The following is a 14,068-nucleotide window of genomic DNA, read 5'->3' on the forward strand; positions in this document are numbered from 1 at the left end:
GAATTTAAGTAATTTCTTAAAAATTTCACTGAAATTTTAGTAATTTTAATAATCTATCGTAGGTTTATTATTTTCAGATTAGTTCTTATAATTCCAAATTAATTCTTGCAGTTTTAAAATAATTTCTGTAATTTCAAATTAATTCCCATACTCCTAAGAAACTCAAAGTATATTTAAAAAATATATATATTTTTTTGATAATCCCAAAAAAATTCTAGCAATTCCACCGAAATTCTAGTAATTCCAATAATCTACCGTAATTCCATTATTTTTAGATTAATTCTTATAATTTCAAACTAATTTTTGTAATTACAATTTAATTTTTTGAATTCTAAAATAATTTCAAATTACTTCCAATAGTTCTGAGAAATTCAAGGTAAAAATTAGCATTTTCAAAAATGATTCCAAGAATTCCATCCAGTAATTTTAGGAAAATTACAATAATTCACAAATAATTTTAGTAATTTCATAAAAAAATTAAATTTTAGTAATTTTAATAATCTATCGTAAGTCTTTCAACGTAATTAAAAATAAATACTTCTGATAATTTCAAAAAATACTTAGCATTTCCAAAAATAATTCTTGGAATTCCACTCTGTAATTTTAGAAAAATTACAATAACTCACAAAGAATTCTAGTAATTTCTTAAAAATTTCACCGAAATTTTAGTAATTTTAAAAATCTATTCTAAGTCTATTATTTTCAGATTAGTTCTTATAATTCCAAATTAATTCTTGTAGTTTTAAAATAATTTCTAATTTAATTCTCAAACTCTTAAGAAACTCAACGTATATTTAAAAAATTCTAGCAATTCCAAAAAGAATTCCAGTAATTCCACCGAAATTCTAGTAATTCCAATAATCTACCGTTATTCCATTATTTTTAGATTAATTCTTATAATTTCAACTAATTTTTGTAATTCCAATTTAATTTTCTGAATTCCAAAATGATTTCAAAATACTTCCAATATTTCTAAGAAATTCAACGTATTCAAAAATGATTCTAGAAAAATTCCAGCAATTTTAAAAAGAAGTTTAGTAAGTAATTCCAAAAAAATTCCGGTAGTTCACAAATAATTTCAGTAATTTCAACAATTCAAAAATTTGAACTACTAACTCCGGAGTTAACATACTCTCGATTTTTATGTTTCATCTTCCTTCAGGTAAAAAATGTAACAAGAATTCAATAATTTTTACGTAACGATTATAATAAATCTCACTCCGTATAATCTTACCCAAATGAATGTTCCCAAACAAAAATCCTGAAACGGCGTTTCCTTTTGTAATGAAAAAAATTGCCTGTCTTCAAACGAAACACATCCGTTTCATTTTTTTTTTAATTCATTCTTCGTAAATCCGAATGTGGAAATGTGAGTAGATCAAGGACAAGCGCCTTGAAGAGTTAATCTCTCGAAACTTTGTGATCTTCAATAAATTAGACTCGACTTTACAGCTTTACCCCATAATTACGTAAATCAATAATCAATAAAATTATAGATAATTAGCTAAGTACACACCACACGTGATTATTGCGCTGAAATACCTCGCAACACTTTAATTAACTCTTACCAAATCCTGAAAATTACTGATAGAAAATTATTTTCACTGAAAACAGTCGTCGGCCGTGAATTTTTTCTTCAATCCAGGCGTGCCTTGATATAAAGTCACGGTTACTTGATCGCCGGTTTGATTTTTCAGTCGTGTCGTTGACCGGCGCCTATTTCTTTCAGTATTTCAGAAAGGAAGTTATTAGAAAGTCAACGGAATTGAAATGTCAATTAAATTGATGTATATCGTGACGTAATTATTGTCTAGAGAATCTTCATTCATTCAGTCAACTCTTGTATTGCATTTCAATCAGAATTCTCGCGGAATTAATTAGATATTTTCTAAAGTCCGACTCTCTTCCGTACGCCACCGATTATTATATTTCACATAAAATTTATGCGTCGCTTTCTTTTCCTCGATCGGAAATTGCCCCGAAAATGCGCAAAACAATAAATCAACTTCTTCGGCCTCCGGCTTGAAAACACAACAATGCGCAAATCCGGCTTAACTAATGACTGTGAAATAGTGCAGTTGCGCAATTAGAGGAAAAACCGAGATCGTGAGAATTCAAGAGCGCATCTTTGAAACGATCAAGCGAAACAAATCCGCAATAGAAAAGTTGAATGGAAGAGAATTTTATTTATTTTTTATTCCTGCAACAGCTAAAAAAATCGTTACTCGACAACATCACTTGTTAAAAAATCGTCTCTTAACAACATTCTTTCTCTCACGATTGAGGATAATTGTTACCTAGCAACTGGAATTAACTAAAAGAATATACAAGGTGTTCCACCGAGTTGGTAAAGTCCATTTATTAAATATTAAATAATATAAATATTAAAATTGTTAGAAATTTATATACAGGGTGTTCCGTCTAAATCCCACTTTAGAAGTATTGTTAGTTGCAATAATCGTATTTATTTGAAAATTGGTACATAGCCATAAACCATTAAGTCCTCCTAAATGAAAATATTTTCAAGATGGCGGCACTTTCGCTTATACCGGAAGTAGGTCTCAACATTCTTATTTTAAATAAAAAGGTATATTTTTTACTGCGTTTTTAGATTAATTGGGTTATTTTAAGGGAATTTTCATCAGCTTTCCCTATACCTAAATTTAGCCGTTTTTGAAATATTTGGAGTTTTTCAAAAAATTTTGGATTAGCACCTTCCACTTTAAAAACCGGTAATTTTGCTATTTTTTGGCGTTTGAAAGAGAAAGTTTAGATCTTTCTTTCGGTGTTCTAAATTTTGAAAAAAAAATTAACAAACCATAAAATTTTAAGGTTACTTTTGTAATAATTCAAATACCCATAACTAAATTTTTTCAAATGAAATACCCCAATTTTTATTATACTAAATGGAGGAGAATTTAATTCTGTATCGATCTGTATTAACATTTCCTACACCTAAATTTAATAATTTTTAAGTTATGATGACTTTTTGTTCAGACTGCCGAAAATCTGTTATTAGCCACATTCGTTTTCGTGTAGTTTGCTATGGAAATAAAAAATGTCAAAATTGTTTCTCAATAAATGTCGACAGTGACTTATTATTTGACAAATAGTGCCAAAATATGGAGAGTCAAAGCTACTCAAACTTAGATTTAATTAATTTATTTTGTATTTAAGGAGAGTGTAACAAAATTATGATATCGTTCATTAAACAAAAATAAACTTTTCTCACTTGTTAGCTTTAAATAATGATTGCATGGTAGAACCTATCAATAATAATTAAGTTTGCATAACTTTGATTCTCCATACTTTGGCACTATTTGGCAAATAATAAGTCACTGTCGACGTTTACTGAGAAACAATTTTGACATTTTTGATTTCCATAGCAAACTATGTGAAAACGGGTATGGCTAGTAATAAATTTTCTGTAGTATTAAAAAAAGTCCATAACTTGAAAATTATTAAATTTAGGTATAGGGAATGTTAATACAGATCAATGCACAATTAAATTCTCTTCTATTTAGTAAAATAAAAATTGGGGTATTTTATTTGAAAAAATTAAGTTATGAGTATTTGAATTATTACAAAAGTAACCTTAAAATTTTTGGATATGTTATTTTTTTTTTAATTTGAAAACACCAGAAAATGGATCTAAGCTTTCTCTTTCAAACGCCAAAAAAAGAAATTTAAAATCTAAAAAATGGCAGAGTTACCGGTTTTTAAAGTGGAAGGTGCAAATCCAAAAATTTTTGAAAAACTCCAAATATTTCAAAAACGGCTAAATTTAGGTATAGGGAAAGCTGATGAAAACTCCCTTAAAATAACCCGATTAATCCAAAAACGCAGTAAAAAATATACCTTTCCATTTAAAATAAGAAAGTTAAGACCGACTTCCGGTATAACCGGAAGTGCCGCCATCTTGAAAATATTTTTATTTAGGAGGACTTAATGGTTTATGGCTATGTACCAATTTTCAAATAAATACAATTATTCCAACTCCCAATACTTCTAAAGTGGGGTTTAGACGGAAAAGCCTCTATAGTATGTCCCCGGATTGAGTTTACAAAAAGGAATTTTTTTTATCTTTTATTTTACGCTAAAACTGCAAAGGAAAAACATTTTTTGCGTCATCTGAAACGAGCAAATCTGTAATTAAAACTTTATTAAACTCAGTATAAAGGAAAAGTTAATTTTTCTCTTGATTTTCGACTTCGAATAATTTTTCTCTGCTTTTTAAGTCCTATCACATTGGCGGTTTTATTTATTTGACAACTATATATCACTTTGACAATTAATTTATTAATTAAATAATGATAGCTCTTGTTAAAAATGACTTTAAAAATGACTTTGATTTTTATCTTTAAGCTGTTTCTTTGAATTACTATTTATTAAAATTATGCTTTTCACTAACATTTTTGTTATTTAACTTTTGTAAACTCATTTGTCAACGTGACATCGTTATCAAAAAAGTAAAACCGCCAATGTGATGGGATTTAAAACGAAGAGAAAAATTATTACAAGTCCAAAATCAAGAGAAAATGAACTGTTCTTTCCAGTGAGTTAGAATAATGAAGTTTTAATTACAGATTTGCTAGTTTCAGATAGGCAAAAAATGTTTTTCCTTTGCAGTTTTGGCGTAAAATCAAAAAATTTTTTTTCCTCTTGTAAACTCAAAAAATCCGGGACATACTGTAGACAATTGATAAATACTAAGTGCATAGCCTAAAATTATTTTCAACTATACAGCGTGCACCAAAAATAAGTTACAACACAAACTTGTGTTTTTTTTAATGAAAAACCATATGTTTGTTGGCATTTTTGAATGTAGCTTTTAATTTCAATGTTTTAAGCTAAACTTTTATTGATCGATTTTGCTTAATTTTTGAAATAAGGTGCTTTTCTTTGCGAAAACATATACTCTTTAAAAATTTCTTACACAAAAAGTTAAGACGGCTAGAAACAATTTTTTTACCAATGTAAAGAGGAAAGTACACATTTTAAGACCATAACTTTTTAATGTATTATACAGTCGAAAAAATAAAAAATGTAAAACTTTGTTAAAAGTTAAATAATTTAAAAAATTAAAATGGAACACTTTATTCTATTGAAATAATGATTTTTTTGTATTTATTCTTAAATATCGTGTTAATTATTAATTGTAGGCACTTAAAGGTAAAAAAAGATAATTTAATAATCTCTTTGATGCAAAAACAAAAAATAGGGTGTTTTATTTATAAATATTTTATTTAACTTTTCACAAACTTCTTTATTTTTTTATCTGTACAAGTTCAACACACTAAAAATTTGTTATAGTCAAGTTTGTACTTTTTTCTTTGCAGTTGTGAACATTTTGTCTTAATTTTTGTGTAATAAATTTTTAAGAAGAGTAGAGTTTGTCAAAGAAATCAACTTATTTCTAAACAAAACAAAGCAAAACAAAAATCTTTAGAATTAAAGGTCAATAATGGATTTTACCAACTCGTTGGAACACTCTGTATAGTATACGAATAAAATAAAAAATGTTTTTTTTTGTAAAAGTGATAGACGTATTAGAGATTGGAGTAGTAAAGTTTCAAAATATCTTTCACGTAACAGCAGTATTGCTTTTATTTTATTGCAAGACAATTTTATTTACAATTTATTACATCCCAGTGAGATTACTACTAATTGCCACAAACATGCGAAAATTAAAATGTTCTAATTTTCAGTTTTTTAAAAAATTCTTCATGGAAAGTTTACTAATTGTGAACATACCTTGGCATAGAGTTAACAGAATTAATTATTTCTTTTATGTAACTGCATTGTGTTTTAGGAGCGAAAGTGACTCCTTCCGAAAAAGCAGTCGGCATTGTTGTAATTTGGTTGCTTGTCTGTGACAAGCCTGAAAAAGTGTAATGTGCTGAAAACATGATTGATTGTAATGTTACATCGTATCGTTGTTTCCATCTGTCATAATATGCGCTATCTTGATCGAGCGCAATTATTAATGATGAAGAGTAAAAGTGCGAAACAAAGCTTGGTTGCAGTTCGATTTACATAAGTAATTGGACACCTCGATGGGTAAAAGGCCAGCGACCAGTGATGGAAGCTTATGACGAGATTGTAGACTGATATAAGGGTTCGGTTTCGGATTGCTTTCTTTGCTATCGATTTGATTGTTATCGATAGGCATTTGCATTGGTAATTGGGAAGTGAATTGAGCACTTTCCAAGCAATGAACGAAAGTTATGCTCAGCATTGTTAAAAACGATGATGAATCGCTATTTCCGGCACAAATTTCAACCCGGAATGCTGAAACATTTCAGATCAAAAAGTAAACGTAAATTTTTTTTTTAAATTTTTTCCACGTTTCTAGTACCGTGCAAAAAAAATTATAAATTAGAGTAGGCGGTGATTAAAGTCCTTCAGATGGCAATCCTGATTTTTGGAAAGTTTGACAAGTTTGCGTTTTATTAATTTTGAGTGAGAAATATGTTGACTTTAAAGCAGAAAATTTTTATTGTTGCAAGTTATTACAAAAATGCTGTACAAGACGAAAACGGTGAATGGTCATTTCCACTTTCAGTTTGTATGGAAAATTTCCAGCCAACGTGTTGCCAACTGTAGAGTATTAATCGTCGCCTACTCTTTTTTTTTGATCGCACGGTATTTTATTATCTTGGAATTTTACTCTGGCGAGCGAGTTTTGAAACACTCTGTATAACTAAAAAGACAAATCTTTAATCATCATGTATGGTATTTTTATGCAAATTATCTTTAAAAAAAAGCTTTTTTGAAATTGAAAGTTAAACTTGAAAATAGTAAATACTTATTAAAAAATATACAGGCTGTTTTCTTAATATTGCGAATAATTGCAACCACACAGGGCCGTACCCAAGGGGGGGGACTAAGGGGTTCAAACCCCCCTCGAAATGCTGAGCACTTTGTTATATAGTGTTATAAGTGTTAAAAATTTAGTTTTTTTTTGTTATTTAAATGAGTTAATTTTAAATTTTTGTGAATTAATTTTTCAAGTGTTAATTATACAGTGTTTCATTTTTATTATTAGATACAAATTTAAATACTTGATAGAATATTTAATTTTAAGATAAAAGTGTTTTCAAAATTGCTATGAAAAGGAGCTACACCCCCTAAAAAGGTACGTTTTTTAAAGGGTTTTTCCTAATATTTCAGAATAGATAAAATTACAAAATTTGGTACCTTTATATGTACACCTAAACAAATGCCAAATAACAAAGTTTTTAATCAGGTGCGTCCTAAACGATAAAACAAATTTAATTTTTAATTTTTATGCTCTTTATGGTCTGAAACATAATTTTTTAAACCGATTTTTACTAAAAATCCGTAATTTGTATCGGAAAAACACAAAAGATTTTTTTTTATGAAAAACTATAAAATTTTGTTGCTGAAAGTGGCAAGAAACCACAGGCAAAATAGTTACAATAAATTTTTACCCTAATCCCATCTAGTTTAGGAAGCCCCTAATTAAAAATTTCAACATTTTATTTTTGTACTTGTTTAGGTGTATAAAAGTTATCATCTGTAGCAAATTTTGAAATTTTTTTCTAAAATAATTTCGGAAATATTGAAAAAAAAAACTATTAAAAGACGCATCCCTTGCGTAGCATTTTTCGATATACGAGTATGTTCATAGAAAATTTTTGTTTTAAAAATGAATATTCATCTCCTGTTTAAATTTGTAACAATAAAAAGCATTAAAAATTGATTTTATTTTTTGTTACTTTTGTGAGTTAATTTATATTTTTTTTATGTTTAATTAGGATCTCTTATTTCAATTTAAAATAAAAACGTGTACTTAGAGATTTCTGCTTTTTAATCCGTCTTCTTTCATTTCATTTTCATGGTCCAACAAGAAAGTTACAAACAACATGAAAAACGCAATTTTCCTAAAAGTTTAAATCCTAGGTGGTAATTTCTTGTTGACAAATCTGTATGAGAGATTAAATTTTGTACTTTGGCTCTATTTACTTCTGTTGGAAAAATAATTTTCCAAGTTTTTTTGCAAGAGGCTATTAGAAGAGGAAACAGCAGCTGTATCCTAAATTGTAACACTTTTCAATGTTATTTGTGTTATTTGTACCTTTACTATATAATTACAAAAAAACCTATACAAGATCATCAATATCATTAAATATACATAAAAAATGTGAAATGTCAAAAAATTAATCTCAATATTTTTTGAAAGATGGAATTAAAAAAAAATTTAAACCTCTTCCTGGTACAGAAAAAGCTAAAACTATAATCTAGATTTGTTGCCAGATAAGTCTTTTTAAGTAAATGAGGAAAGGTTTTGTTACTTTCCCCTTCTAGTGGAAAAATGGTACATTTTAAATGTTTTAATAATTAATGATTCAGCAATGTCCCCGGAGCGAAGCAGCGTGAAAAATGCGGGTAATTATTTCATCACATCTAACATTTATATTATTCAAATGAATGAAACTGTTGATTGTTGAATAAAATCATCAACGTGTTTAATTGCTTTTTTATCGCCCGTTTGCGCAACAATTTCCCCAATATTGTTTACTTTCTCTCATTTATCCTAATATTCTCGCCTTGCAATTCGGCAACGCCCATATATAAATACCATCATGGTCAAAACAAAAGTTTACTGTATTAATTTTCGTTTCATAACACTTGTTCGACTGGAATTTTTCCTAACATGGTAAAGCCGATGTAATCTTCACATTGGGCAATTTTACCACAATTATGCCTTTTTCGGAAATGACTCTTCTAATGCTCCACAAACATCCTTTCCCAATTCCATCTTATCAAAAATAAAAATAGTAGAATTTTTTCCGTTCACATAATTAAGTCATAAACCGATTAAAAACGCGATATTTCGGCACAAAGAACTTTCTTCGCGCTTTTTTCAGCCACTCGTGACGAAACTGCACACTTTTAGTCGGAATCTCTATGCATATTATCTCCATGCATCCATTCTAGGATCTAATTGCCGTTATTTTGTAACACATATTATTACATTGAAATTATCGCAATGCAACACTGCTGAATGCAAGTTCCTTATTGCTCTTTTTAATTGTTTATGTAACGATCAGAGATTGAATTTCAAGCGAAGGGGGTGACAAAGCGTCCTTTTTCCATCGGTTTATTACTGAAAACAACTTGGTTTTTTCTTGAACGATTTGTCAATTTAAATGGCACTGAACCAGTGTGGACGACATTGGAATGAAAGAGTTATTGGACTCATTTCAGAAATGTCGCATTAAGGCAAATGCGGTTTTAAATCAGTGGGCGATATGGAAATGGGACTGATATGGGCTTGTAAATGGAGAGTTGAAACGGTTTGTAATTTGATAATGGTGGTCTTAATTTTTTAAGTGTTTTTAGGTGTCAACGCGAAACCACAACTATTTTGTAATCACTGAAAAAAAATTGTTTATTTAGCCAAAAATTTTAAAAAAGTCCAACGAGATCTTCAAATATAATAAGAACTCATTTTTTAGTTTCAAAAAAAAATCTAGTTTCTTATCACGTTAACGACTAATTTCTAAAGTTTCCTATCGTCCAAAGCATCCGCAAATAGTCATAAAAATTTTATTTCATTTTGACGATCCCAAACGACATAAAAATTTCACTCTCCCAAAATACCAATTTTAAAATAAATTAAACCATAAATTACATCAGACCTAAATTATTTCCTGTACTTACTTTTCTAGTACCAGATAAAAAAAAATATAATAATTAAGACTGAAAAACTATAAGTCTAAGGTCTAAACGGTTTACTTAGTCGGATCCTATAGATGACTTTATCTGCGTTTTCCGGAGCGCTCCGGGTAATTTCCGGGTGAAAAACGATATATAAATTAAGACTTATGTTTCCTATATTATCTGCAATTTTCTCCATAATGATGATCATATTTTATTAAGTGCTTTCCCACTAGAAGCAACTCTGGGTTTTCACTATTCAATAAATAATTAAACACAAATTGTTATATTTTTTTTATCTGTTATAGTTTCCGAAAAAAACCCTTTGAAATTTTGGTTTTGCAAAAATCAATTTCAGTAAAACTTAAAATTATCAAAAAAGTTACGTAAAAAAAATCAAAATTGCATAAGTAAGTTTCAAATCAATTAATCATCTTATGCGTGTAGTTTACAATATTTATGCAAATTTCTACAATTTTTTAATTTTTATCTTAACTCTTAAAATTTCCGAAAAGAAAGGTAAAATAGCATGGGCTTTAAATAGTAAAAAAATATTGGAATAAGCGAAATTAAAAATTCTGAAAAAAGTTTAAAAAATTATTTTCATGAACCTCATGACAGTAAGCTATCTCATATAGAATTTAAGTTGTTTACGACATTTTTAGGTGTGCAATAATGAAATGAAATAAAACTCCCAGAAAAACTAAATAAATTTATTAAAATATTTACATATTTGGTATCATACAATTATGACACATAAATTCCTCGACTTAATAAAATTTCCTTAAAATTTTCTTGGCACTTATTCACATTTCACTGTCCCTTGATTTTGTAGAAATACTTTTCATCCTTGCGATCATAAACGGAATTTTCCTGCTCTTCATCCTGCCTCGGCTCGACGTAAGCAATCTGAGGCACATAGTACCTCACTCCTGCTGAATAAACCACCCCAATTTCAGGCACGGTTTTTTCTTTTTGATAAAAATGAGGCTTGATGTACCTCACGGGCACCCTCCTCTCCAACTCGTACTGTTGTCTGTCGAAAACATGGGGCCCGGTGTACTCCACCCCCCTATTTTGCTGTTTCCTGTAAACATCAAATTTCTCCACAACGGGGTTGTATTTCTGGTCGATGGGGGTGCCGAGGATGAGACTCGGGGGCGGCCTTTGTGCGTAAATCTTGCGGCGGTACTGGTGGGGCACCAGCGGCCGGTAGACGTGGGGGTTGGGGACGTCCTCCGTGTCCTCTACCACGGGGGCGGGACTGCGGGCGACGGCGGCCCGAGGAGCCGGCTTTGGGGTCGGCTCCGGGGGCTCGATGGGGCCTTGGTGCGTCCCGAAGGTGACCAGGATGGGCTTGGCCGTGGCCAAGGTCATCACAGCCAGCAGGAAAATCTGCAGGAAATAACAAAACGAATTAGTTTTCGAAAGCGGCTTCTTCACAATAAAGCGCGACGAGGAATATTAATTTTCCGGCGTTTGTTGGCGATCACAATGCTAGTGAAAGTGGTGTTTAATTAAATATTTTCAAAGAAAATGCCATTTTACCAGCCGAAATCGGGGACGTCTGTGCCCCATGGCGGGCGTAAATAAACAAAGATTTCTCCCTGCTGTCGACATCGTCATTGAATTATTACCCAGGTGACGAGAAACTGAGACAAGGAGAGGCAAGGTTCCGGACGGACGAGTTGCATTCATTGAAAAAATTTTATCACAATGAAAAAAATTACCAATACAACAAGCATTGCAAATTTTGCGGAAATACGCAAAAAATTACATAAAACCTGGCTAATCATCTGAAAATTGTGAATTTGTGATTTTTTAAATTTATTGTTCTGATTCCTTCAAAATTTAGAGTATTTCGTAGCTTTACGACTTGACTATTTATAATCGGAAGATTCAACTCTTTTCAGGCCAAAAAATAAACTTAAAAACCGAAATTATAACTTTTTACACTCAGAGTTCCATTTATTCTCGTTTGTCATTATTAATAGTATATTATGTTATTACGAGTAAATTCATCTAAGCCATTTTATTCACTTTTATTCCAAATCACATATGCTATTTTATCTGAAACGAAAGTATAATAATTAGCAAGTAAATGAACAAAATAATCAGGATGCTTCGCAAGTAATGAAATCACAAAAACGCTTATAAACAAACATCACACATCAATATCGGATTTTGTGTTGAAAATATCAAAATCGTTTATTAATTAATTTAACTAGTGCAGTTAGTAGTGCCAAAGGTCAAATGTTGATAATCTACAGCAAAAGAAACAACATTGGTAAATGTTAATAATGCCATGATAGGCACAAAAATAGAATTTTTACTCCATGACTGAAAGGTAAAACTTTTATTTAGCTATGAAAGTGGCCACTTTGGGGATAAAAATTATTACAATACATAATGAATAATTGCGTTTCGGCAAATTTGAGCACGATTTTTATAAATTTAGTAACAATATCTAGAAACTGGAAACACATTATACTTACTACCAAACAAAAAAAAATCAGAATACTAGAAATGTTAAGTCAGTAAATAAAAAATTACAAAAAATACACATAACACATAGAATCTGTCCCAAAGAGGTAGACAGTGGTTTTCCGGTTATTTACTCCTCAGAAGATCAAAATACAAAAAAAAATGTACTTACACATACTATAAAAAAAATCAAACATTCGCAATAAAAAATTACAGCAGATATAAAAACTTTTAAAATATGTTCGAGTTGCAATGAATAGTGGTAGAAACTGAGCACCAAGTTAATCAAAATTTCGACAAACTGAGCACCACCTTAATCAACATTTTGAACACAATTTTGATATTTATTTAGTGGACAAAAGTGGATGATTTTTACGCAAATTTTCTCAACTCAACAGTAGGAAACAAATACTACCTATTTCAAACAAAAAAATCAGAAAAAATAAAACTGAAGAGTACAAAAAAATTGAGTGTGCGACAATGAATGAAAGTATAAAGTCTATCCCAGATTGCAGAGAATAGTTTGCAACTGAACACCAAATAACAATTAAATCGTGTTATCCATCAATGAATTCCATAACAATTTTCTGTCTCAGCAACTTGAAACAAGTATTACGTATGCAAAAATTAAAAAATAAGATATTGAAAAAATCATTAACATAATTGTAAGCCAGTTTTTTAATTTCTTTTATTTCTATTCACAATTATAGTGACTTCACTGAATATTTAGCAATAAATTGAAAATCTTCTATAATTTTTTAATCAAAAAGAGCAAATAAATGTAAAAATTATGTTTTTTTAAATTTTTTAATTCATGATAAACAAGATATTGTGTTTGCAATTTTTCAAATGTAAAACCGCAAACATGTTTGTCGCTTTTTTGCTCGTAATTAGATAAGAGAGTATCACAGGATATCATAAATACGGAAACAGCTGAATATTTTTAGCATATCAATTTTTTATCCCAACTTTCGATTTCTTCATCTAAATCTCTCGCTGATGGCATAACCTTGCTCGCCTCTGCACTATCAATTGCATTCCTCGCAACCGAAAACCTCACTTTTTTCAACCACAATTCACTCGTGCACTTTTCCTCCCCTAATTACCGTGTTGGTAGCTGCAGCCATCGTTGATATCACTCGTCAAGTTCGCGTCGCGACTCCACTCAGACGGTGCACATAATCACTTTATACTAGTTTAGAAAAATGCGTGTGCATCGCTGAGAGCTACCAAATAAACTAAGAGCGCTCGGATCGCCGCTGCTTCATTATTTCACAACGAGGATCGTTTGTTGTGGGGCCCGCCTCCTCCGGGGGCCAATGCAGCGATGCATACGCACGGAGGAATTTTACAGCGACAAAAAAATGGAAAAATCTGAGACGGGCCTTTCATTTGTTGGATAATAACGGAGTTTTTCACGCTGATGTAATTATGTGTCTGGTAACGGAACCAGAGCATTTCCATACGAATTCCGAAAGACTAGATAAAAAGTTTCAGTGTTAGCAACAGAAAATCTAAATATTTGGAAAAAACCTTTTTCTACCCTTGACGAGTTGCTCATGTCGAAAATTCGCATGGTTGCTATAGAAGAAATACTTAAATGTATACGTAACTATGGTAACAAAATTTTCAAATTTTAACGTCGTCATAGTTACCATAGAAAATTCAGTTTACTGCAGGGGCGGGTAATTTTTTCATCAAATATATAAATATTTTTTACATTTTTTAAATCGTAATTGTTAAAAAAGACTAAGTTTATTTTTTTTGTTAATTCTCATCACACTACAAACATTATTTTTTTTTTTGAAAAATTAAATTTTTTTAATTTACATGTAAACAATATAGGCAACTACGACAATACACAAAACCACAAAAAAATAAATAAAAACCTTAAATA

General features: G+C 30.1%; 1 protein-coding gene across 1 annotated transcript; it reads right to left on the reverse strand.

The window, feature by feature from the left end:
• Positions 1–10,386: 10,386 nt before the first annotated feature.
• LOC123012721 lies at positions 10,387–13,436 on the reverse strand. The gene is made up of 2 exons (XM_044410815.1): positions 13,278–13,436; positions 10,387–11,082 (listed from the first exon to the last, which is right to left on the reverse strand). The coding sequence occupies exons 1-2, from the start codon at positions 13,296–13,298 to the stop codon at positions 10,501–10,503; spliced, it is 603 nt and encodes a 200-aa protein (XP_044266750.1). The 5' UTR covers positions 13,299–13,436; the 3' UTR covers positions 10,387–10,500.
• Positions 13,437–14,068: the final 632 nt, after the last annotated feature.

Source organism: Tribolium madens, unplaced genomic scaffold (genome assembly GCF_015345945.1).
Source record: "Tribolium madens isolate multiple individuals breed KSU strain unplaced genomic scaffold, Tmad_KSU_1.1 Scaffold_96;HRSCAF=242;Tcas5.2_LG5, whole genome shotgun sequence".
Taxonomy (NCBI): Eukaryota; Metazoa; Arthropoda; class Insecta; order Coleoptera; family Tenebrionidae; genus Tribolium; species Tribolium madens.

Bases quoted from the DNA above. Each gene is read 5' to 3' on its own strand.
- LOC123012721 (XM_044410815.1), bottom strand. From the start codon at position 13,298: ATGGCTGCAGCTACCAACACG. The intron at 11,083-13,277 runs GTAATTAGGGGA...TATTTCCTGCAG, and splicing joins TGGCTGCAGCTACCAACACG to ATTTTCCTGCTGGCTGTGAT.